This window comes from Pieris rapae, chromosome 18 (assembly GCF_905147795.1).
Source record: "Pieris rapae chromosome 18, ilPieRapa1.1, whole genome shotgun sequence".
NCBI classification, from domain to species: domain Eukaryota; kingdom Metazoa; phylum Arthropoda; class Insecta; order Lepidoptera; family Pieridae; genus Pieris; species Pieris rapae.
This window is the reverse complement of record NC_059526.1, coordinates 8,265,999-8,292,776: the sequence shown is the minus strand read 5'-3', so window position 1 is coordinate 8,292,776 and position 26,778 is coordinate 8,265,999. Positions and strand designations below refer to the sequence as shown.

The 26,778-nt window shown below is 32.3% G+C and overlaps 3 protein-coding genes and 2 long non-coding RNA genes across 10 annotated transcripts in view; 2 read left to right on the top strand and 3 right to left on the bottom strand.

Annotated features, from left to right (window-relative positions):
* Window positions 1-26,778, top strand: part of LOC111000007 (protein MTSS 2) — a 122,815-nt gene that overhangs the window by 58,495 nt on the left and 37,542 nt on the right. The window lies entirely within an intron of this gene.
* LOC111000009 (phenoloxidase-activating enzyme) lies at window positions 929-17,103 on the bottom strand. 2 transcript variants are annotated; one of them, XM_022269316.2, is made up of 8 exons: window positions 16,522-17,103; window positions 7,199-7,356; window positions 6,635-6,792; window positions 5,841-5,998; window positions 5,044-5,212; window positions 4,003-4,208; window positions 3,036-3,190; window positions 929-2,655 (listed from the first exon to the last, which is right to left on the bottom strand). In XM_022269316.2, the coding sequence occupies exons 1-8, from the start codon at window positions 16,580-16,582 to the stop codon at window positions 2,404-2,406; spliced, it is 1,317 nt and encodes a 438-aa protein (XP_022125008.1). In that variant the 5' UTR covers window positions 16,583-17,103; the 3' UTR covers window positions 929-2,403. The 2 variants fall into 2 exon arrangements, with proteins under 2 accessions (XP_022125008.1, XP_045488188.1); XM_045632232.1 differs by lacking the exon at window positions 16,522-17,103 and adding an exon at window positions 12,523-12,863.
* Window positions 8,785-10,251, top strand: LOC111000012. Its single transcript, XR_002600411.2, has 3 exons — window positions 8,785-9,125; window positions 9,225-9,457; window positions 10,149-10,251. It is a non-coding gene; the product is annotated as an uncharacterized LOC111000012 (long non-coding RNA).
* LOC123689977 lies at window positions 10,878-12,515 on the bottom strand. Its single transcript, XR_006750822.1, has 3 exons — window positions 11,459-12,515; window positions 11,119-11,356; window positions 10,878-10,967 (listed from the first exon to the last, which is right to left on the bottom strand). It is a non-coding gene; the product is annotated as an uncharacterized LOC123689977 (long non-coding RNA).
* On the bottom strand, window positions 19,092-25,043 carry LOC111000008 (phenoloxidase-activating enzyme). The gene is made up of 8 exons (XM_022269315.2): window positions 24,969-25,043; window positions 24,057-24,205; window positions 23,261-23,412; window positions 22,647-22,915; window positions 22,072-22,225; window positions 21,464-21,672; window positions 21,122-21,276; window positions 19,092-19,623 (listed from the first exon to the last, which is right to left on the bottom strand). Exons 1-8 carry the CDS (start codon window positions 25,030-25,032, stop codon window positions 19,366-19,368), a joined length of 1,410 nt encoding a protein of 469 aa, XP_022125007.2. The 5' UTR covers window positions 25,033-25,043; the 3' UTR covers window positions 19,092-19,365.

The window sequence follows — 26,778 nt, the reverse complement described above, 5'->3', positions numbered from 1 at the left end:
AAATATAGATATAGATCTATACATTTTGGTTGGATAGATCTTTTTAGCTGTTATTTGGATCTGGGCTAGGAATCTTTATTAAATACCGTTAACTCCTTACCAATGGTTCTGTTATACTGTTAGCCAATGACCAACCGATAACGACTCCTGCGCGTCTATTGCAAAAGTTCTGAATATAATTATTGAGCCTCATTTATTCCTTGAAATATTTATCCATATTTACCATTAGACTTTCATACAATTTATTTTCTCCGAATCAATTTGACTTAGGGATCGACTTCAAAAAGGGAGTCCTCATCCCGCGAATCCTTGAGTATAAGCCAACTGGCTCCATCTCTCTTTACCTTATCCATATTCCCCACCGAGTTTAAGCTGGTCCTTGCAAAAGAACTAAACTATGGCCAGCTTTTGGGTTTGATCTTGTAAATCAATAACTGTTTGACCCTTGTTTAGGTGAATCTTGGGATTGATGATTAATAGACGGATAAATGATTGTTTTCCGGTCTTGTGTTGGACTATTGTCTGGCAGTTTACTACTTCTCAAGGTGGAGGTTTTTATTTTTGGTTACTCCTAAGTCCTAGTCCTATGATACCAAAAACCATAGACGAAAGAGAAAAAGCAGTGGTGGCCTAGTTGCTTTAGCTTGCGACTCTCATCCGTGAGGTTGTAAGTTTAAACCCCGGCTGTGCACCAATGGACTTTCATTTTTGACCACATTTAAAATTAGCTGGAAAGGTGAAGGAAAAGGGTTGGCTTTGGACCCAAAAAATCAACGGCGTGTGTCAGCACATAAGACACATGTATTTGATTGACAAATGATCATGAAACAGATACAGAAATCTGAGGCCCAGACCTAAATAGGTTGTACTTGTTGTTTAAGTTACCAAAGAGTTTCTAAAAACCTTCCAGTTTATAACAAACAACAAATTAATCCAAGAAAGCTGTAATAACTACACTTATACATACAAATATAGAGTAAATACAAAGTTTTTCTAAAAACAATACGTTCCTATAAAAACAGACTTAAAAATAATTAAGGTTTATTGAGTAAATCCTAGTAGTTTTTCAATAGCGATAATGATACCAATCCTGATTTTCATTATGCTAGTGCGATGTAGTTCTCAATAGTGGTAGCCCTGACAAGGCTGCCTTGGGATTGTGAGGAACAAAAACTCATGGGCTCTGGCCACTCGAAGCTTCAGACTAAGGAGATTTGAACACTTGTTGTTCTTGTTGGCAAGTCAGGCAATCTATGATGTATCGTTTCTGTAGCAAATTTATTATTTCAATAATTTGTAATGAACTTTAGATTAATAATTTTAATCTTTGTCATAGTTCACGGTAACAATTTATTTGTAGACATCGACATAAGACTTATTAACACACACAAAATAATAAGTAATAATTATAGAAAAATATTTTAAATGTATAACGTTTGTGTTGTGGTGGTAACTGATCCTGGCTCATCTTATGCAGTGGAGCAGACGTGTTCAACAGCGCTTGTCGTTCTGCCAGAGACCACAACAGTATCCACTGTACGTCTTGTCAGTTTTTTTTTAAATATATATCTTGCAATCAGTCAGCTAGACTATGAGCTGATGTGTTGAGAGCCGTTAGAGCCGTCTTCTATCAGTAACAATTATTTTTTGTACATATGTTTTAGTTTAAAAAACTCTTACTTTTTAAAATATTCATCTATGTATCATATCATGTATGCACGCTATGCATATGCAACTAACGTACTAATTCATACTGCTTAATAACAGGCACATTCAATGATTTATACCTTAAACAAATGAACCCGATTAACATGTATTTAATAAAATATCTTTTAATAATCTGGAAATATCTTAAAATATATGTACAGATTACAAATTTATCTAGTTTTATGTGAACTGCGTAAACTATACAAAACGTAGTATTGTATGCTATATCTGTGATTTAGTTTATTTAAATATAATTTTTATTATATTTAATATATCTTATATACTTCGCGTTATTTATACATATATTACATTATACTACAGAACTTTTGGTAAATAAAACTAATTAAAATACAATCTAATATTATCTTCTGATATATAATTATATTTTTGAAGAGATACATTTTAAGCTTTATATTCAGTGACGAAGGATGCGTATAACATGATGTCTGATGGTAAATTTTATGCTATAAATATCCGTAGTTCAATAAGAGATTAAAATTTTCCTAGTACTTATCAATAATAGTTTTTTGTCGTTTATTCGTTATTATCATCTGAACACATCTTATAATCGACTTATCGTCCCTTTAGTTCCAAATTGGCCCATGGAACGCTGACTTTTCATTATTCGTTTTTTTGCTTTTCTCTCAATACTGTCATTTACAACGCCTTTTAAAACTGACTATATTTGTTATTAAATTAAGGTTTCATCTGAGTGCGTATCCACGGAAGGTAATCGTAAACCTTCGTATATACTCCGGGTATGTTTTCCATTCCACAAGGTGTTGGTCCGAAGCTCACCACTCCCACCACCTCCCAAACCTTCCCGTTCTCGTTCATCAGAGGTCCCCCGGAGTCACCCTTGCAGGAATCTTTGCCCTTTTCGCCACCAGCGCAAATTTGACCATCCCATAATGGCACTTGTCTTTGGGCGTAATACGGTTCGCATTGCTGTAATTTGTTATGTAAATTTATAATTATTTGTGATCGTAGTTACTTGAAGATATTGAGAATATTTATGCTGCCCGAGATTGTTCGAGATACATAGGTATTTTTAACTATAAAGTACTAATGTCTTATAAGAAACAGAAAATATTTGCAGGTATATGTGTGTATCTAACAATCCAAATGGGCTGTATTTGATAACATTGAATTTATTAGTTACTTTAGTTTATATTCAAATTATAATTTTTAAACTGTGAAAATTAAATATTCATCACTGACCCGCAAAATGTATTCTTACAACAAGCCGACGTCGCACTAGTCCTTGGATAATAAGAAATGTCACCAGGAAATTTCTCATCTGTCTTAAGTTATAAGTAGTATCTTACTTGTTTGGTAGCTAACGGCAGGTCTACATGTAACTTGATATTGCTGAAGCTCTGTGTGTCACTTATAGCACCCCAGCCCGCTACCTCCAGTCTTATATTGGTCATTGTACTGAGCGTTATGTCCATGGTAGGAAGGCATATGGGTCTGATGAAATCTGTCGAAAGAAGAATTTGCAAGGAGGTGATATGTGCTTCATTGATACGTATAATGTCTTAGAGAATAGTAGAATTTATGGGTTAAGGGTATTCTGGTATAGAAACTTGCAAAAAAATTATTTGTGATTTTTTTGTTGCAAAGGTGAATGCAATAGAGACATCTTTACATCATTATCATCTTTTTAGATGATTATTTTTATTTACTTAAATTAACATAATTTATTTTGGATCACTACAAGGGTTGGAATCATGTCAACCAGGGGACAAAATTGTAAATTGTAAATTCTTGTATCTTCTATATATCTATATATTGATAATCTTTAAATATCAATAAATTATTAAAAATGATAAAAAATTTTTTTTATTTTTTTATCTTAATTTAGCAATCTAGAATGGATAGGAATAGTGTTGTATAAGTTCTTGAATAACGCCCTTGTACGACCCCATATGTTAAGTATGTACTTACAATTGATTTAAGTTTAATTTATAAAAGGGGATTTAAATCGAATATTAAGAAATAACTATAAATGTTATGAGCGAAATATGTGCGTTCAATAATCTTTACAAATGTCACGGCATAGAAATATAACGGGGGCATTCCCCGCTTTATATGGGGGCTTCCCCGCTTTATATCTAATACCTGTGTTATAATAATGAAATCGCGTAATAATATATGGCAATCTTTTCATCCGTTCTAACGAGTTGTATGCAAGAAAGAGTCTTTAAAAGTTATATGTTCCAAAGTATTTCATTAAATCATGGAAACTTTAGGAAAACATATTTGTCATTGGAACTTAATAATATACTTTACCAGTATAAGGCGCCATCTGTGCCAATCGTAACAATGCGATGTCGTTCCTCCTCAGTTTAGCGGAAGGGTTGTAATCCTTATGGGGTATGGTCCTCTCGATGGGTATAGTGACCACAGGGTCTGTGCAGTCTGTCCCTCCGCCCTCCACTTGCACGCAGTCCCGTCCAGTGAAGCGTACGTCATATTCACCTAAACGCACGTTTACTCTGAAATATTATTAAGGTTATATGTGTGTTAGCCGATGGAAAAAAGTGGCGGAGAGTTTCTTGCCAGTTCTTAGTTATACGCCCTTGATTTGAGAACTGGCAGTAAATGTAATAATGCTTCTATTGTTTATTTATTTTTTGACGTAATGTACAATCTACCTACATGAATAAATGATTTTGACTAAGACTAGACTAAATTTTGAGAAAGTAAAAATTAAAAATAAATTAGTTGTTAATTAATTAATTACTATTAATTGCAGCAGGCTTATGATGGCAGAGGTTGTTTTTGTAAGTTCATGATATTGAAATCAGCTTATAAAAAATTGTTTTATCTAAATAACCGATGGGGGTATATTTTTCTAATCCCGGATCTTAGACTAATGAGGCGCTAAAAACCTGAGGAACCGTACATATACCGTTTCACACATTCATATATATTTTACATTAATAGCAAAATGTGTCACGCTTTTTTACTAATTTATGAATCACTCGTTTCAACGAGTACATAAGTACCTTTAAGAACCGGAATAATTTTAACCATGTTTGTGTTTTCCGGAGTTTCTAAATGTTGCTGAAAATGCTTAAAATACGGCGTTCACTCCACAACTCATATTACTTTTAAAGTATTTTACAAAGTATCCCTTAGTGTTCATTTCGCTATTTTAGTTATGATAATCATGTTTTGGAGGCCGGCAACGCACTTGCGGACGCTCTGGCAATGAGGGTGTACATGGGCGGTTTCATTTAAAATCAGGTGAGCTTCCTGCCCATTTGCCCCTCGTAAAATAAATGTACTTCGTGACTCAAAGTCTATACAATATTGATTCCAACTTACGGGATTCCACTATTTAATACTGGTCCAACAACGCAGTGTCCTGCGGTCAGCACGTATTGGCCGCTGATGAGGGCTCCACCACAGAGAAGCTTAATCCTATCGTCTCGGACACCTCTGTACTCGATGAGTGTCAGCCATGGGTACTGGTCGATGGCTGTTACGTTTCCACCTGGACAAGGGCAATATAATGTGTTGTTTGGTTTGGCGAACTGATTTTATATCGCCCGAGAAAACTTATTACAGAGTTTTACCCATCTTTTTAGTACATACAATCATGGCTTTTGCTATGTTACCCCAGAGACTGTTCGTTTTTCCGAAATGAAAACTTTTTAGGTTGTTTGGGATTTTTTCGCTATATGACACTCAGTTCACGTCATTAGCTTTTAATTTACAAATAACATATAGTGATTAATTGTAGAGGGGTGAAAATTAAGGGTTGTATGTATTTTTGTATGCCGTATCATAAAAAAATAAAAACAAAAAAATGAATGTAATGATACTTTAACCACTATTTTACTTGTAAAATTTTGCTTGTAAATTTGCAAGTGTATTATTTATATTGTACATGTTTAATTTTATGTTACATTTATGTTTGCAATAATTATCATGCATTTTAAAAAAGATAACTTGTAACATATATTGTTAATATAACATTGTCTCATATATATTTAGTATGTGCACGGTGAATTTATGTTAATAGTCACCAAGTAATAACTTGGTTAGTTTTCTGAGAGTCAACTACAATAGTGACTGACAAGTCAGTCAAAATTTAGTAAGGAATTTTTATTGTGTTTTACCAAATATCCTATTCCCTCCTCCGCTATCCAGTCCACAGCATTCGGTTCGAGGGTCAGGTGGTGCAGCAGTAGGGGTGCATATGGCTTGTTTGCCAGGCGCTGGTGGCACTGCTTCATCTGGACCGCAGCAAACGCTGTACCGGTCTGGGCTCTCGCATCTGCAAAATTTATCACCATACCTTTTTCTAATGTATATATTTATTGATAAAAAGCTTGCCAACGCTTGGCACACTGAAACATCAATCCATCAATCAATCAAAATATCTTTATTCATTTAGGTAAACATGTACACTTATGAACGTCAAGAAAAACTAATTAAATTAATCGTAAATTTACATTTACCACCATCGCTAAAAAAAATCACAAAATACAATTTTTAATGTGACAAGCACGTATAGGCAAACATGACATACACTATGAAGAGATCTAATATTTAACAAAACAAAACAACTATTTGACTAAACAAAAAATTACTAGTAAAAAAAATAAACTTAAGAAACTAAACGAAAATCGATTTCAATGTGTGAGGTGAGCAACTATGGATATCAAGACCTAGCTCGTTTATCAAAATACTTAATCTGGATATCTGGATGGATGGTGGGACAAATGAAATAATGTATAATAATAGAAAGGGTTCACACTTGCTACCTGTATGCATTGGAGTAAAGGTCACAAAATTATTTGAGAAAACAAAGCAATAAAAACATTTGTACATTTTTATTCATAAATGGAATCTATTTTGAGAAGGCATAATAAATCAGATCAGAATAAATCTTTGCTAACACCTGCATTACCTCGATACTTGTACGTAACTCAGGTTGTCCTTCGACACTGGAGGTTTCAGAAGACCCATTAGCGGTGGACAAGAGTACAATCCAAGACATGTTCCCTCTTTGCCCTCGTAGGTGAAACACCGTCGGTCCAAGGGCGGTGCAATTTGGGGGCAACAAACCTGCAAAGATATTGAATTCAAGGCAATAATTTCATACACAATGGTAATTAAAACAATACGAGAAATAACTAATCTATGTGTTCTTTTTGGTTTCGTAATTCTATAATTGGCAAAGTCAAATGCAAAGGCAAATGTTCCATGTAATCTGTAGCTAATATATCAATATTAAAAGAAAACTTATTTTGATAAATACAATAAATAAGCGGCGCTACAACCTTTTTAGTTCTGGGCCTCAGATTTCTGCATATGTTTCATGATCATTTGTTAATCTATTAGTATTAGGCAGTAGGGTGATCACGCCGTCGACTGTTTGGGCCTAAGGCATGTGCGGCAAGACACACATCAATCTACAATCTGTTTCTCCACTAAACATTTTTTGCCATGGGCGTTTACATTCTGAACTTACCATGGGCACCTTATCTGCAAATCCGCAGTGAGATCGCCTCAAGAGTTCAATTTCTTCTTTTGAACGTTGTGGATTGTCGAGGATTGCCAACAGATCTTTGCATTCGTTTATATTTATGCACTGGCCGGTGACACCAGTTGGTGTCGTACATGGTAATTCTGAAATACATAGGTATTCAAAAGCTACATTTATGTTGTAAAAATATGTTCACGTTATTTAGTTGACAGCAGATAAGTTGCTGCTGCAAATAGCGAAGTGAAAACTTCTTTGAATCGTCGTTGTGATTTGAAAGTCGACGAAACGAAAGAGACAAACATATATATATATATATATATATATATATATTCAAAGGAATTTACGTGGTCGAAAATAAGATTGGAAGCATTTGTTTAGTTTTTATTTGATTGATATTAAACTTAAAAATTGAAATTAAAAATAATTTAAAGAAAACTGTAACTCATTTGTTACTGAAGTCCATTCCTCTCATTTTGAAACCAAAATTTGAAGGCTCCACTTCTACCACGTGTGAATTGCGTACGTTTTTATTATTATTATAAGACTATGTAATGTGATGTTATAAGCACGAGTATATTTTTATTATTCATTTTAAAAAGTATACCTATAATTAAAAGTATAAGTTATACCTTATCATGCTTTAAAAAGATATTATACAACAGTGTGTGTGTCTGAATACAATTAATTATAATAATGGATCAGTTGAAATAATTTGATGCAATTTATATAAATAGCATATTTGATTTCATTTTCCTTATAATGCTTAGATTGGATACAAATATGTTTATGTAAATCAATTTAATTGTTTCTCTCTTTATGCGTTTATGATTATATTTTGCCAATATTTGAAATGTTAATATTTTAGGAATTGTTGTCCTCTGGATATGTTTCATTACATTTAGATTTAAACTTTAAACTGAAGGAATATGATACTATACTTATGTTTTTATTACTTTGGCCATTTTTTTCCTTATTTATTTATTTATTTAATTATAAGTAATCTAACAGCTTATACTTATACATATTATAATACAAAATACTAAGACAATACAGAAAGCCAAAACAGATAACATAGATAAACAATTTATGTATAAAAAACAGAAAACAAGCAAGCGCATTAAAAGACAAAGATACATTTAAAAAAAACAAAAGAATAAAATTAAAAACCTGAAATTTGACATTTAACAGCAACAAATAATACTAAGCATTTAAAACTACTACTTAAAAAAATCAGATCGTTCCCGCTTCTCAAGCACTTATATCAATCAATTTTTTCGAAAGCATAAGAAAAATCCATAGAATTGCAGGTGCATAGTATATGTGCAATAGTGCATAGAGCTCTTGTTGTTTTCCACGATTGCCGCTTCTACCACTGATATGAATAGATAATATTTTTTTCCAAAACTTTAGGTTAATTTTTATGGATCCTAAAAAACGATAACTGCCTGTCGATTCTGTTAAACCGTGATTTCAACTCGCAACTTATTTCATAAACCGCGCTCCCTTCGTCACTCATTTCATTTTTGGAATCTCACGGTATTCTGTTAAGCAATTTCACTTTTCGTTTTTGTGCGTGAAGGGAGTTGGTAGATGACTTACTAAGTGAGTTTTTGTCTATGAATATCGTGACAATTAACCCATTTTATTTATAAAAAGAGTTAATTGTCAAAATTTTCATAATTATAAACAAAATACATGTTTACTATTTTATTCGATAAAAATAAAAAATAGAATACGTACATCAATCATGTTTTGGGGGACCTAGATTAAATTCAAATTAGATAAATACACTTGTTTAATGTAGTGTAAATATAAAAATGTTTTGCCATTTATAACCTATTACCTTATGAATATTGTTAAGATGATATTGATATTGACCGTAAAGCCCATCTGGCAAAGGGGCCGCTTAAAGGTAAGTTATAAATTTATTTATTAGTACATCTTAAGTTACGTGTTTTATTTATAACTTCCAATGAAGAGTTTATATTTAGTATTTACCATAACCCTACAGGCGACAACTGAAAGCCGTGGTGTTTGTGAGGGACAGACAACTTAAAAACATTCTTTATATTTCGGCACGAAACAAAGGATACCCAGCATCTGGATATATTATCACAATTTAAGAATATTATCTTAACAAAAATATTATCATTTCACTCTTAAAGTGATACTCTCCGCAAATGGTCTAAGGATTCAAACTAAACAGGATGGATAGATATCTTAAATTTCAAAATGTTACTAAAGGTGAGTACCAAAGGTTTCATATAATATTTTGTTCAGAATAAATGTATAATAATCAATTTGGATCAAATATATAAGCTTTCAATTGCTCAAATTCATACCAGTGTAAGTGATCAATATTGATTTTTATTGATATGTTGGAAATGACATTGCTATAACTTATTTTATAAATATAGAAGCAATCAATATTAAAAAAGTAGTTATTGCTGCTGACTCCAGTTTAGCACTAAACATACCCTTTATGAGCCTGAACCATTGATTTGTTTCATTTATAAATAATTGTTTTAATCCAAATCAAAGAAAATCTAGGGCAAACCTTTATTAAGATATAGGATTTTTATTCATACTATTAAATCAAATATTATGTGCAAAATAGTGTAATAAGTGCCTTTGTTACCATAAAACTCTTAATAATATTTGGCTTATTTATGAAACTAGTTTTTAAGAAACTTTACTTAGAATTACAATAGTATTCCATACATTCTTTTTAAACTTCACAAGCCACTACGCTTCAGGTTATCCTAATCAAAATAGTTTTAGGTTTTGTGTGTTGTTTGTATTAATTACAATTAATAACTTGCATAAAACAATATGATTAAATTGCTATTGCTATGCAATATTATTGTGTATGTAGGTATGGTCACATACCACATCTCACTATTTACAATTTTAACAGATAACAATTGTATTACAGCCATCAGCGGTAGTCATCAAGAACGAAGCAGATAATGAACAATGATGGACAAGAAGATATATTAAACTGTGATCAACAATTGATTTATATGAAAAATTGTATGACTGTGTTTAAGATTATTTGTTTACTTCATAATATTTATTTTAGTATTTAATAATATTATATTAATAAAATGTTTTATTAAATCTACTATTTATTTAATGACTGCCTAATAAAAACGTAGCAACCTTAAATACACGGCTAAGGAGAAATAAAATATATATATATATGTGTTTCTGTATAGGTAAATAAAAGAACAGAATAATAACTTATACAACATGATTTAATGTCAATAATAAACTTTTAACACACTACAAAATAACTTTCAGTAATACAAACTTAAGTATAATAAAAACTAATCAAACCCAGCCTCACAAAGATCTAATCAATTACTACTTTATTTTGTAGACAAATATATTTATTTATTTTAATATATTTTCTAATCAGTTAAGAAAAAGTAATTTGAACAAAAAAATTAAAAAGCTTAATAAGTACTTAAACTATCATGTACATAATGATGGTATTTTATACTTATGTAAAGCAGAATAATGTTTTTATTCAAAACCATAATCTTATACCTATCAATATTTATAAAGATATAAGAACCGCCAATTTTGGTTGTTCGGGCTATGATATCATTTATTATAAATTGAAGGATAGTTGAAATTCAATTATTTGAAAATATCTGCACTATATCCAGGGTCCTTGTCATTGATACAAATGTGATATTCTTCTTCAAAGGCAGAAAAATTCAACCAGGATTTTTTGAACATTGGAACTCTGAAATTATTACTTTAATAATTTTAGTATACTTTACCTATTTATAAAATAGAATGAATCTACTGGAGACAAGAAATGATGAAGAGTCCATTGAAAAATTGGTTCTGAGATAAAAATTATATTTTATTGCTAAAATAATCAAAATGTTTACCTTAGATTATCTATTTACTAGACTCTTCGTTCATCTCAGCAGCCCATATAGGAAATGTTTTAGGTTTCGTAAATACCACATAATGTCTTGGGTATTGGAAAAAAGTGATAGTAACCAAGGCCGAGAAACCAATTGGTCGTTTCATGCCTTTTTCTTCGCCATACATATTGTATTAAGTATTTTTTAATTATTTACATAGTTTATTAATTGAAATAGAGGTTTAAAGTGGACGGGCCTTCTGTAAGAATAAAAAAGTTCAATTTTACTAAACTTAATGCTTATAGATATAAATTTATCGTAAAAAAATGCTGTATTTATAAATATTAATTTATAAACTTACCACATATATATAGATTGTCCTATATTAGAATATTTTCACATAAAACAGCCTTTAACTTCGCTAAAAAATGACTAACTCACTTGTAAATCATGATTTCACCTAGGAAAGAGCAACTTTTAATTTGACGTAAAAAATCGAGTTCACTGCCGATTTTAATTCACACGAGATGTCAAATGGTGTCATCAGAATGCGAAATAACAAGACTATTTGAGCATAAGTGATGTGAGTCTTAAATTATAGTTCCAAATGTAAACAATCTCACTTGAGCGGCGCTTTTGTCGCGGTTATTGTTTATCAGAATACCAAATTGTAACCTGACACCTTCAGGAGTGATTTGAGTGCGGAATCCGCTGTGAGAATTTGTAAAGTGAGTTACAGAATCGACAGGCTGTAAACAGTACCTATAATGTAACATTTTGTCCTCTATCAGTTCCACTTGTGTGTGGTGGCCCAGTCGCGGCCAGTTCACTTTATTTCTATTATATATTTTCACACAGTTACTTTTCAACACTAAATTTACGAATATCTGGTAAATGTTCATCTAACGCAATTATTTCCAAAAGGTTTTCCCAATATATAACGTTTACTACTTCTGTTTAAGAATCTAAGAAAAGTTTTTTGGGTGTATGATGTCTACCGTTGATAGTTGAAGGCAAATAAATGTTTAGCCTAGTACTCAACTAGTCTAGATGAGTTTGTTGACACTTTAATGGAGGGTATCTTCATATCTCGTACCTTACCAGTCTGAAAAGTTGTTTTTTAAGTTGTAGTTTTAAGTGCTGTGCCTCTATTAAAACTTAATGCTCAGCGTGCTAATGTTTCTGTGCGACTTTTCTTCTTGTGCTGATTAATATCTAGTGCTTATATGGAATGGTATATAGATATAATCCTTTGATTTCTAAACGTGTTCTAAACTGACCATATTCCATATACCGATTGGCTTTGTAACTTCCCTCAACTGATATAAATATTTGTATTATTTTCGCTTGTGACACAATACTCTCGCATGCATATACCCATGTGTATCCTCAACCATATTGTGATCTTGATTCTAAATTTGTTACCTTTTAACATCAGGTTATCATGTCTCATCTTAATCAGCATGTATTTCTTGACGAGCGTTTTCCATTGTTGATGATTGCAGGCTGTGGTCAATGCAATTATTATTTCTTGGATAATTAACTAATGTTTATTTTGGCTCACTCTAGCCTAATTAAGCTAATAATCAGTACTAGCATGTTTATGTACCTAAGTCAAGTCCACTAAATAGTTACTCTCAGTATGTTCTCTAGATTTTGGTTGGTGGACTGCAAGTCCGATATGAAATATTACGTGTCTTTTGTTGATTGTGTGTTTTGTGTCATTGTTATCGTATTGTAAAACTTTACAGTGAATTCCCAAGTCGTTATTTTTTTTTTGTTTGGGTCTCAAATGATTGCCGAATTATCTATATTCTATTGATTATTCTGATATATTTTTAGGCCTACCCCAAATGTTATATTTGAAATTTTAATAACTTTGATTTTATTATAAAAACAATAGGATTTTTGATCAAATACATTGTGTTTGTTTAGGTAATGCCCAGAGTTAGTGTGGTTCTCAACTTAATTCATGAATTTTCTACATTTAAGCTTCGTAATTAAAAGGCATATACCTACATACATGTCATCTAAGTTATTAAATCAATACCCTATGCAGTAGGCTAAAGTATATAAAGGCAATGGTAAAATGTTATTTACGAAATGGGACTTTTACCCTAAACAACAATTTATAACGAATGTAATTAGACTTTCATTAGGTATATTCTTAATGACTAATGATTTAATTAATAAACAGATTAGCGTTATCTACATTAACAGTGCCAACTGAGCACGTGGTAAAACCCAGTTCAAGTGTAAGGTTAACTCTATTGTACAACCGTGGGAGGGTCGTTTAATCGTATAAAAACTTGGACAATTGTTGTAATTTGACGTATAACTGGTTTTGTAACACGTTTGATGAATAATTTAATCGATTTGTCAATTGTATTAACTTTAACCCAGACTCGATGCTAAGTTCAGCCCTTGACTTGGTTTAATTGTATTTATGAATATTTTAAACCAATTTCATAATATCAGAAGGAGTTTATGAATTCGAAGTTTTTGTGTATGTTCAAATGTAGCCTCTCTCTCAATGGCCCGATTTGGATGATCAAGGTGTCAAATGATTCGTAATTCATTGACGTTCAGTTGAGAGGTGATTTAGCTTCTTGCCTTCAAAAAGGCAAGGAGTGGGGGGGAGGAGGTTTGTAATTAGAATGCGTTGTTTTTGTTAGAAACCTTAAGGTTTCTAACAAAAACACAGTTTTTCTAACTTTAATTTAAATTAAAGTTAGAAAAAAATATTTTTAAAGATCTGTGCTAGTATTTCAAGGTGAACAATTATTTTTGTATTGATACATCCAATTGAAGGTTGTCAGGTGTTATTTAATTTTTTTACAAAATTAAATAACACCTGACAACCTTCTTTATCAAGTTCAATTCTCCTCTCTGAGCTTCTAATCTGGCTGTGAACTAATAAACTTAGCATAAATTCACACGTACGTTGTGTGAAAACATAACCATAACAGACCCAAAAACTTCACGGCATGTATCAGGCTGATCATCAACTTGCCTATTTGAAGTCATCACCTTTGCCAAGATCTAAGGGTCGTCGTTGGATTTTTTGTATAAAATTCAGTAATTAAATTGACGTTATTGTAAGGAATATTTAAGTTATGTTTAAAAAATATAATTATTATGTTATTTAAACAATGTTTGTATGTCGACCATTATGAGCAAATCTATTGCATCACCTACATCATCATCATTAATAAGACTTATAAAGTTACAGACAAACAAATTAAAGATTTCGCAGTATTGAGTTGAGTCGAGTTTTTTGCATTCTCACACAAACACTTAGCTGCAATTAAATTTAATTAGTTTAATAGAAGTATTGCGGGTATTTTAATCTTTAAAAATAAGTTTTTTTAATGTTCCGTTTGTGGGTTGGATGCGCTGATAAGCTAAACAATAGTTAATGTTACACAGAAAGAACGACAAAAGGCGCAAGGAAGATTTTTGATACCTTCTTCGTTTCTTGCATCTCTGTAGCTTGTTACATGGGCAAATGTTGTTACATTACGAGTTTTTTTAAATATTATATACTAATGTATATAAATTACTTCACGTTGTTTGTCTGCTATTGACTCCTAAACTACGATTTCAATCAAATTTGCACACTGTGTGCAGATTGATCTAACTTAAAAGATAGTACAGGACCGACTTTTTAGGTTTACTTCATTTATTATGTACTTAGAAAATATAATTAATTTATAACTATGCAGGTTTTCCGTTAATTGTATAAAAATATCTTAATAATATTTTTAGTTAAAATTTGGCCATACATAATCTGTAAAAAAAGAAAGAAATAATAAAATAAATGAGATTACACGCATCCCTGATCCGCATCCCGGCTGTGCACCAATGGAATTTCTATCTATGTGCGCATTTAACATTCGCTCGAACGGTAAAGGAAAACATCGTTTGGAAACCGACATATCTTAGACCCAAAAAGTCGACGGCGTGTGTCAGGCACAGGAGGCTCATTGAAAAATTATCACGAAAAAGATTCAGAAATCTGAGGCTCAGACCTAAGTGCCTCTGATTTATTTATACATGCTATAATTATGCATTATGATAAAGGTGAAATGCTCCCTGACTCCGCCAATCATGGCTGATCAAAAGCACAAGTTCAGTAAATAGAAATGTTGATTAAATTTATTATTATTTATAGATCCACTTACATTAAAATTTCTATATAGAATTAATGCACATTACTGGGTTTTTTGACAAAATTATTTTTAGTCTTCAACGAGCTTATTAACACTTGTTTTCTTTCTAAAGTATTTTCCGTATTTTACCTTAATAAATGCGTCGAATAAAATATCTTGTTTACTGATAAGATACCGTTAAGATTCGATGTTCCATTAGCAAACAGTTATTCACTTTCGTAAGTAACTGAAAGCTGTTTCATATACAGCTCAGATGGAACACTTTTATACGTATATACAATTGAACTTATATGGTTACCAGCTTCGTATATATACTAATATTATAAATAGGATATATTTGTTTGTTTACATTGAATAGGCTTCAAAATGATTTACTGAATTTAAAAAAACATAGGCTATTGATATTAGAGTAGTGGTGTATAAAAGACTAATAACAATTTCTAAATCGCGTAAGCTGCGAAAACTATTGACAATAGAGCAAAGTTATATGTAGTTTTATAGACAGACATCAATATCTATTAACAGAGACTTATTTTTGTGTTCAAACATTGTATTTACTGAAAAACGCTTAGGCTATAGAACATCGTGTTACACAAAGCACATTTATAAGTAAAATATCATCATAAAACAGTATTAAATAGGCGAAAATAAACTTGAGTTGATTTATTTAAAATAGGATCTAGAACATATTAAGCTAATACATTTTCCCCTTATATATACTCCTTCCATGACACTTACAGTTTCACATATTTTCCCCAAAGTTCTGTAATCCCTTATTAATTATATCTCTCGCTTTTTGTATCACATATTTATTTGTATGAATACTGTTAGTAATAGGTATTAAGTATAAAGCATGTGTTTGTTTGTTTCTATTGATATTTTAGTTTTTTTATTAAATTAAAAAAGTAAGTACAACAAGCAGCGATGTGTTGTGGTGAGGATCTAATATTCTAAGATTATTGTTTATTATATGGCCTTAGTTTGATAGCTTAATCTAAACTGTTTGCCTACTAATATACAGTCACATCAAAGATATAAAGACATATTAAAATTATACCAAATTAATTACTATAACAATATAGATATTACTCCGTCGTAAACATAACCTTTTTTGAGGACTATGGCCGAAGTCGGACAACACAGATTACACACCCACAAATTTTGCGCGATGAACAAGATAAGTGCCACGCAATATAATTAAACACATTTTCCTTAATAAATACATCCGATTATAACAGGATTTGAAACTCACGCCCTTGAACGAAGCACATATAGGTTGCAACTAACGCGGAGACTATGTGTAGAGTCGTCATGTTATGCGCAAACGCACGCCCGTCGCGGCGTAGCGCTGGATCGTTACTGGCCAGTGGCCACTGGGCACTGTCCACCGACAATTGTTTGATGTTTTCGATATTAATTCTAGAAATAACGCCTGCACAAGCTTATATTGGATGGGTTTGCGGGATGTGTAAGGATTTAATGGCTATGTGATTACCGATTAGCGCCTGCTGCACGATCCTCTGGATGTATTTATTGTATTTATTTATCCTACCGACGCTTGGAACACTGATACATGAAAAAAAACAAGATTTAATCTGCCAAGCAAATACATCAATTCCTAAATTACCTATTTATATCGTTTATCAGAATGCTTTATCTGGATATTAGTCTAGTCAACAAGTTCAAAAATGTGAAAAATAGAGATAAAGGTCCTAAAAATATGAGCGATGGCTCATTCTATTCGGAATCACCTCTAGGAAAATGCTTTTGAAGGATTTTGGTGCAGATTAAAAATTGCAATTGTTATTAACAAAATAAGATGAAAAAAATGACATTTAGATTTTTGTTAATAACTCGAAAAATATTAACATTTAATCAATTTTGAAAAATCTCGTTAAAGAGGAGGAAATTTCCAATAAAAAAGTCCCAACTCCCGGAATTATATCTCAATTATTTATAATTTTAATTAGAAGTTGAAAATGGGGCTCCGCGCGGCAGGTACGGCATGAGCGCGCCGCCGCTAAAGACAGTTCAGCAATAAAAATATTTTTTTATAACAAAAAATGTGATTTAAAAAATTTGAAAACGTACTAGTATCTTCTTAAGACTTGAGCCCTGAAGAAAAAAAGTTTAATCACTATTTTTTTAAAAGTTATTCTATTGTTAACTAACCAATTTTTTCCCAATCTCCATTGGCATAGACAATGGGATTACAGGTATAAATAATTGGCCTATAAATTTTAATCTTCGTGAAGCCCTTTTGATATACATAATACATATGTACTTTATAAGATCCTGCGGTTAATTTTCATTAAAGTTTTTTAATTTATTAATTAAAAAATATTAAATTTTCAATAGTTATAAAAATAATAATTAACTAATTACTTAATGTATGTAAAATATGTTTGTATTTTGATGTAAAGAAATTATGCCGTAGCCAAAATCTTGTGAACGTTTTTTTGTCTTAATTTTGTTGTTTGAAGAGACGATGTTCACGTTTTTGAAGGTGATTGATTTGTAACGAATTGAATGACTTTGAAAATAAAATATACTATTTTTTGCTAACCATTATTTTGACGTATGATTTAATCAATATTTAATGTGATGAATAAGCGTAGCTTCTGTAAATAAAGTAATTGTATTGTATAATTAATGTAGAGCTATTTTCAAGATAAGATAAAATATTTATATATACAAAAATTGCTGTATTAATATTATTTATACTACAATTAGTATAAATATAATTCAATAATTAATGCTACAAAAAAACATGTGTCACTCGGGACTGCCGCGGTAAAGCTAGGTATGGCATTGCATTTTTTATCAACTTATGCAATGATTATATATTTTTTTAATATTCCACACTATCTACCATTCTACCAGACTCAGAATAACACGCCTATATAGTCTGTCTCAACCTAACGCGTACCGGCTTCACCGGCCGCGCTTACGCTACGTCACCGATCTCATCAGAGAGACCTGTATACGCAGTATGCGTTCTGTCCCGCTCTAACGCGTATTAGCTACACCTATATTACATCATCGTGTGTTAGGTTATTTTCGTTACGGAATTTCTTGATTCGGTCGCCACGCTCCGAGCCCGCGATAAAATCTATACAATAGCCATTTTTAAATAGTAGGTACGAAACACGTTTGTCTCATAAGTTAAATAATTAAAATTAATATTATAATAACACATAAAAGTTAACGATTTGTTCTGGATATAAATTTAACAACAGTAATGAGAGAAGCAATGTAATGTAAAGTCGGTAGATTAAAATTAATATTTACAATAATCAAATATGACCCCAACTTAAAGTTTATCTAATATAATCATGACTAATGTAGTGGTATTAATTGTATTGTTTTAAACTGTTAGTGATATATTTTGACTACTCAGGTAGTATAAGACGTTTTTAGAAATATCGTTTCAATATTACTTTTCGATTGGCCGTTCAAGAACTTCGTAAGCAGTTTTACTGTAATTTATCCCCCCCCCCCCTCCACTTCATCAACACAATTAAGGAAAGCTCTCAAAAATAATTGTACATACAGAATATTGAAGAAAAAAAGAGTGAGGAAGTACTTTAAGATTACGGGATGTCTCGAATTTTGTTTAAGTAGTTATTTAAAATTTTAAGTATTATTTGTTGTTTCAAATGTTACATTTCAGTTTTTTAATGTATCTTTGTCTATTCATGTACTTACTTGTTTTCTGTTTATCTATGTAATCTATTTTGGCTTTCTGTATTGTAGTATTAGTGTTCTGTCATTTATGTATATAAGCTGTAAGATTACTTATAATTTAATAAATAAATAAAGAAGTAAATAATTACTGTTGACGTAATCACCAAATAAGAAAATCAAAAACCCTCTCCTAGGTGATATACCCTTACGTAATACTTGGAAGGCCCCATAGTCTTAGTTTATATTACTTAAAACAAACAATTAATGCCTCCTTAGTAACAATTCTCACTAATAACAAGTATAATGTTACATTCACAATTCCTCAGGGATGAAATTATCTATCTTAATGTCTAAAATAATCATTTCAAAATACACTGTGTTTGTATGACTAATAAGAGGCTCAATACAATTACGGCTTAGCCACGCTCCTAATCCAATCGACATACGAAATAACCTTAGTATAAATACTGGGTCTTCCCTTAAAACCGCACTGCTTCACGCCGAAGCTTGTGATACCGGTTATCTGTAATGGCTTTTTTCCTTCCGAGTACATGAGGGGACCACCTGAGTCGCCACTGCAGGAATCTTTGTTATCTTCGCCGCCTGCGCACATCTGCTTATCCCATATTATTGGTTTTCCCTTCAGGGAGTATAGTTTCCGGCAGCTCTGTAAAAGAATTAATTTAGAGTTACGCTCATCTTGTGATTTGTATAATTAGGGTCTGTTTCACAATGTCCGGATAAGTTCCAAATAAGCTATTTATTACTTATTGGTAGGATGAACACCATTGTTGCATTTCACGACTGTCAGATGACGCTATTCGTCATGAAACCTGAAGTTTCTTATTCGGAATTTTTATCTTCCGAATAATTTATGTATTGCATCGCTATTTGGTACTTTATCCATACATTGTGAAACAAACCATTAATGAGTTTTGTAGTAATGTATTTCAATATATAAATAATAACATAGTTATCGAATAATTCTAGATATAGTTAGCCTCATATATTACACTACATACATTTTTTATGTCTTAACTCTATTAAATATTATTGTGTATATATTGTGTATTATTGTTTAGAAAACTCATAATTATTATTATTATGTATATAAATACACTAGCAGCTTAATAAGCTAATGCGCGCGTATTTTCAGAATTGGAGAAAATATCCAATCGATTTTTAAAAGAGTTAAATGATGGTGCACTGATTACACGTTTAAATATTTATGTAACTACTTTAGTATGAATTAATAGTATATATTTTGTTGTGTCTAAAGTATTTATGATTAAGCTTGATGAATGTTAATTGACGACGTTAATATTCTTATTAGAATCTTGACATGGTATTATGTCATTTCCAGAATGTATTTCCTTAAAGTTCTAGTATTTTGGGAACATTGGAAAATCGACATACTTTGTGATTTTCATTTCTAATTTTGAATAATCGCTTCCCCGATTGTGATTCAAATTGTCAAATTTTCAGCAATAGTCAAATTTATTTTTAGTATATGTCAGCCGCTCTATAGGCAACTGTTCCAACCAATTAGAATAATTGCGGATCGTATTAATTGTATAGTAATTGTGACGTCCATTTAAAAATAATTCCTACAGTCATTAGTAGACCAGTTCATGAACATAAAGAAACTGTTACAAGACAAGTCTTCAAGTAATTTGCGTATAATTTATAATGTTAAGAAACCAGTTCACCGTTTCCGGTCATGACCCTTACATCATGCAGAATTCCGCGCGGAATCCCATACGGGAAATCTTATTTAAATGCCAAGGAAACGTGAAAGTTTTTGAAGGAAAGGTACTTGATAGTAGTGTTGAAACCTAGGTATGATTTTATCAAAAGCCGTGTTGGCCTAGTGGCTTCATCGACTTGGACCTACCAATGGACTTGATATGCGCGTTTAATATGCGTTTGAAGAATGAATCACAACACCGCGAGGAACCTGGGTTGCCTTAAAGTTAATGGCGTGTGTCAGACACCTACTTGCCTTTTAGATAAATTTATGAGATATGTACAGAAACCTAAGTCCCAAACCTTGGACCGGTGGTTGTATCGCCACTGATTTTATCAATGCGTCAACTATTCCTAAAAAAGGTTATGTATTCTCCAACACTATTACAATATACCTATAATAACACTATTATAATAACCTGTTGATCAAAGAACGGTAGGTCCACGTGTAATTTAACGTCACTTGATGATTTTGTTTCACTCATGGCTCCCCATCCTGCCACGAGTAGTTTCATATTCGCTGGTGGTGATTGGAGCACGTCGGAGAGTGGGAGACAAATTGGTCTAATGAAGTCTGCAATGGCAAGATAATTAATAAAAGTTTTGTATAATCAGCATTGGCCGCTTCTGTCAGGGGAAATCCCCGCTATAAGATTGAAATAGTCTTGTCTCAGTCTCACTGCAAACTAGTTTATGTGAGGCCTGAATTTGTTTAATTTAAAATCATATCATCAAGAAGTGTATAAGATGATAATTCTCACCTGTATAGGGAGCTAACTCCTGGAGTCGGATTAATGCAATGTCGTTTGGTTCAACAAATATTTTTGGAGCCCTATACTCTGGATGGATTATAGTTTTGTCGATGGTTATTGATAGTGGCTCAGCAATACAATCAGTTCCGCCACCCTCGACTTCAACACAGTCGATGCCAGGATTCGTTATGTTATAGTCCCCAAGGCGTACGCTTTGTCTAAAAATATCAAAGTAAATTAAGACCAGGAAATGATAGAGGTGTTTTTTGACCTTGAACTATTGTCGATTCAGTTTCCTGAAAATCATTTAATAAAGATCACATTATGTCTAATAAGGTTCTATTGTGTGTCTATGATATAAAACAAATATTAAAATTTGATACATTTAAATAGTTCTTCACAATGTGACGTTTACAAGAGCTGTGTTAAGGATGTTTCTTGCCCTGGTTAATAATTATTATTGTTATTCCCCGCCAGTAAGAGCGAGGTTTTAGAGCCAAAGTTCTGCTTTAATAATAGCGTTATAATTACTATTATATATATTTAGTAGAAATAGATAGGGTTTCTATCAACCTGTTAATAGGCCAATTCGTCAGCACATAGTGTTCATTACTTACGCGTTTCTGCTCTTCATTTCGTGCGTGACGAGACAGTGCGCAGCAGTTAGGACCCAACGTCTGCTAATAAGTGTTCCACCACAAATCCAACGTGTGTTGGAGTACTCTAAGAGAGCTAACCATGGATATTGATCTATTGCAGTAGCGTTTCCTCCTAAAATTTATTATTAAATTTATACCGCGAAGAAAATCTAATTACTATAGTAGTTTCTTTAAAAGGTTGATAGAAGTGTTAGCAGGAAGTGACTGAAGAAAGAAAGCCATGGATATATATTTGCAAAAAGCTAGAGACCTTGAAGTGGTTCCGATCAACGGTACCGAAGGAAACTAATATATCATGGATAAAAAAAATGTGTATTGCTAATCTGAGGTCTAAAGTCATCTTTTCTAATGATTGCAAATTAAACCGGTTTTTATTATTATTCAGGAGTATAACATTCGCTGGTTGTGATTATTTAATTGTAATAAAAAAACAGAATTTAATTTCTCTTCAAAGTTTAACCATAATAAACTTGGTAACATCTCGCAGCTGGTATAAGAGATTTTATATGTCTAATATTTAAATTATTGTTTACCGATAATTCTGTTTCCGCTTGTACTGTCGATTCCACAACAACCACTCTCGGGGTCTGGAATGTCTACCGTATCGCAGTTTAGTATATCTATGGAATTCGTATTTGGCAGATTGTTGGTTGATACTGGGTTTGCCGTGACTTTCTCAGTGGGATTCGAAGTGTTAATATTAATTCTGTCTTCTGCTGTTATGTTCGCTTTCATATGCTCATTTGTTGGTTTACGTACTGGCTCTTCACAACACACGTTCAATTCCGCTGGACCTCGACATCTATAGACAATTTTAATGGCTAATTTTAGAAGAGAGTCATCATAACAGTAAAATTATTATTATAGTAGTAGGTGTGTTGAACCCCGGCAGTGCACTAATAGACTTTTTTCTGTCTATTTGTGTAATTTGCGCGAATGGTGAAGGAAAACATCGTGAGGAATCCAACTTGCCATAGACCCAAAACGTCGACGGCGTGTCAGGCACAGAAGGTTGACAACCTACTTACCGATTAGATTGATAAATGATCTCAAAACAGATACAGAAATTTGAGGCCAAGACTTAAAAAGGTTATAGCGCTACTAATTTATTTTATTTTGATTTTTGTATAATAAAAAATATACTTACTTGGACCTTATAACATACTCTAGATTTTCACTACTGACGGGTGGTTTCAGACGTTTTGCAATGCTTGGACAGGCTTGAGTGCTGACGCATACACCCTCCTTTCCCATGACTGTATGGCATCTGGTCTTTGGCGTGGTGGGGGGACAGCATACCTGGTTCATGTATTAATAATTCACTTGTGTCGCTACAGTGCTTTATGGGCGTTGGCATGTGGCATTTCTTTTAGTAGAGTACAAAAACACCAAAAACGAAAGGTTTAAAGAGTGTCTGAAGCCCCACAGTACAAATTTTTGCCCTCACTGTACGAGCAAGTGCCAATGCATACGATGTGAACGTTCAACCGGTGTGTGTGTGTCTGTGGATTGAGACCCACTAGGCAAAGACTGCTACCATAATAATAAAAAGATAAGTATCATTTGCAATTGACAAATTATTAAAGATTTGGTTCTTGTGGAATAAATATAGCTTTTAGCCAAGCCGTTCGTGTGCCTAACACAATTTACATTATTTTATATATATAACTTATAATGCACCCAGCATTAGGAAAAACCCTGATATTAAGTGATACCGTCTATGAGCACTCTCAATGCCAAAGGGATCGCGAGTGCATTGCAGGCATGTGTGGAACAAATGAACAAACAAGAAAGTGGAACTTTTTTCTTGAAGGACGAAGTCGAATTAGTTCGGAAATACTTCAGTGGGCAGCTTCAAAACGCTCAGTTGTGGAAAGAACGTCGAGGTGATACGGGTGATTCAAATAAACCTAATCTACAAGTAAATGGTCCATATAGCTTACTCTAGGTACGTCTCCATCATAACCACAGTGCCAGGATTTGAGTGTCTCCCGTTGTGCGGGAGGTAGTCGTATGAGTGGCTTCAATTTCCCGCAGTCGTGGATAGAGATGCAGTGACTTGCCAGGCCTGTTGGCGTAATACAATCGGCATCTGTGGAAAAAATAATAATATTGTTAACATTTAACTATTAGATTGGCGCCGTGCAAAGTTGGCGACGCATACGACCTAATTAATAGTTTATATATAATTAAAGTAAAATCACCTGCATCATGAGCATACCCTCACACCATCTTTGTGATGGTGTAAGAGTTTGTTATTATATATTATTTTTGTTAGCTGTAGGATTACGAAATAAATAACTAAATATTATTATTTATTTATTTCGTATTTATGTTATATGCTATTTCTATATATTTTTCGTTATTTTTCATTATTATTATATTCTTTTTTCTGTGTGTGTGTGGTAGTAATAAATGTTATATCTATGTTTATGTGATATGATGGTGTTTCTTTACAAGTAATAACCAATAAGTGATTATAAAGAACGTCCATAACACGCGTGCCAATTTCCTTGTTTACAAGTTATTATAAACAAATACAAAATTGAGTATAAACGTGAAAGTCTAATTTTCAGAATAACAAGTTGTTTTTTTTTTCACTTGTACCGCTGCAGTTGAAAGTTTTGTATCTAGCTTTTGTTAGAATGAAATTTTTAATTAATATTTAAATATATATTTTTTGATTTAATTGAACTAGTTGTTTTAGCTTCTTTATTCATTCAGTATTAGAGTGATATAATCTTCCGAGAATCTACCAACTCCAAAATAATGCATTCTAACAGCATTCGCGAATTTCGCGTGTTTTATTATTAGTATGTATGTAGTTATCAAACCAATAAACTAAAATCACTCACCAAACTCCTGCCCGTTCGCGTGTAATAAAAACAATAATAAACACAACATGTTTGTTACATACATGTTTGCTACTCGCTCGTTTGAAAGCCACTAAACTTTGTAGTTTGTATTCAAGGATGTGTGGCTTTTAGTTTAAGAGCCGTCGATTTCTGTCGGTTATGAGGTCAGCGGGCGTTTGTTACATCGCTACATCTGAAAAACAAGTCGTGCTATTTTCTTTTCTTTATAGAACAGAGAGAACAGGATCACCTGATGTTTAATTATACATGGACACTCTTAATGATAGAGAGCTAGAGTTGGAAAAATAGAAAACGCTGTCTTCTTATTGAATAAATTTGTTGCGTAAATAGTAGAAAATGAAGTAATGTATGAACAGAAATTCTATTTATATAGACTGGATTTTTACATAGACACATGGCAGGCTCATTTATGTGCTAAAATACTAAATAAATATATATTTTTTTAAATATTGATCAGCCAAATAGGGAATATGCCAAGCTCTGGATAAGTAGAGCTTATTCTGTTTTATCCGCAATTAATCCGAAGAAGAGGTGCCTAAACTGTTAGGTTGGTTTTGCGAGACGAATCTTAGAAAACTAATAAGCTAAAATAAATAAGTAGCTAATTTTGAACTTGGGAATGAAGAAGGGACGACAATTTTATGTTATGTCAGAAGTTAGTCTTCATACATATTCATACTTCATACTCAGTTGTGGCCGGATCTTAAATTTATACGCAACTAATTTCCTCTTAAAAAGGGCAGCGTTCTCTCGTGAGATTCTTGAAAGGTTTTGACTTATAATAATAGTTATTGATAGTGATCGCTTAAATCTTGCTGAAAATTTGAAAAATCCCGCAGGTAAAGCTGTGAAGCTAGTAGCAAACGTATTTAACTAGGTGATGTGAACCCCTATTGTATTCAGCATGAAACATAGTGCTTGTTATTAGCACACTGACAATTGCCAATTACGTAATTAAGTGATGATTGTTTTGTTTTTCATTTCATATTTATTATTTCAATTTTGTAACAGTCTTTTCTTTCAGCGGCGTTACCTTTATAGATGTGGTCCTCAAATTTCTGTATGTGTTTCATGATCATTTATCAATCTAATATCCAAGTAGATGAGTAGTTTCCTATGTCTGACACACGCCGTCGACTTCTTGAGTCTAATGCAAATCGGTTTCCTCACGAAATTTTCCTTTCGCGCGAATTTAAATGCGCACATAGAAATAAATTTCATGGTGGACAGCCGGGAATCGAACCTATGATTATGAGATTTGCACACTGAAACAACTAGCCGACTCTGCTCAGTAGGTTTTTTAATAATTTTATTTACGTTACATGGTAATTAAGTTACTCTAGTGTCAAGTATATATTGTAATCTTAATAACTACTTAAACAACATGCATATCTAAAAATACATAACAAGAAAATATGACGTATGATTAACATACATACATGCCGATGATTTTAGATATAGGAAATTACAAACAAATAAAGGAAAATGATCACCTAAAATATAAACGCAAGAACTAAATTCTTTTTAAATTAATAGTTATTATTATTTATATGTATTATTATGTATTTCTAGATTATAAACCGCATGTATTGTCACCCAGAATCAAATTAAAGTTATGCAATAAAATAAAATTATTATAGTGAGGAAGGAAGGTGTTGTCTGCCACGTAAATATCCAGAAAGAGAGTGCTGAACTCCAGATGTAAATTTAACGGTCTGAAACAAAGATCTGGTTATAGCCGTAGTTTGTATTTGTACCTACCACCTAACTATATATGTTAAGTAGTAGT

Coding starts and splice junctions, on each gene's coding strand:
- LOC111000009 (XM_022269316.2), bottom strand. CDS start 16,582: ATGACGACTCTACACATAGTCTCCGCGTTAGTTGCAACCTATATGTGC. Junction 7,357..16,521: donor TATGTGCTTCGTTCAAGGGC/GTGAGTTTCAAA, acceptor TATGTATTTCAG/AATTACCATGTACGACACCA. Junction 5,213..5,840: donor AGGAGGGAATAGGATATTTG/GTAAAACACAAT, acceptor GCCCTTGTCCAG/GTGGAAACGTAACAGCCATC.
- LOC111000008 (XM_022269315.2), bottom strand. CDS start 25,032: ATGTATGTAACAAACATGTTGTGTTTATTATTGTTTTTATTACACGCG. Junction 22,226..22,646: donor AAGCGGAAACAGAATTATCG/GTAAACAATAAT, acceptor AATAAATTTTAG/GAGGAAACGCTACTGCAATA. Junction 21,277..21,463: donor GGAGTTAGCTCCCTATACAG/GTGAGAATTATC, acceptor TTGCCATTGCAG/ACTTCATTAGACCAATTTGT.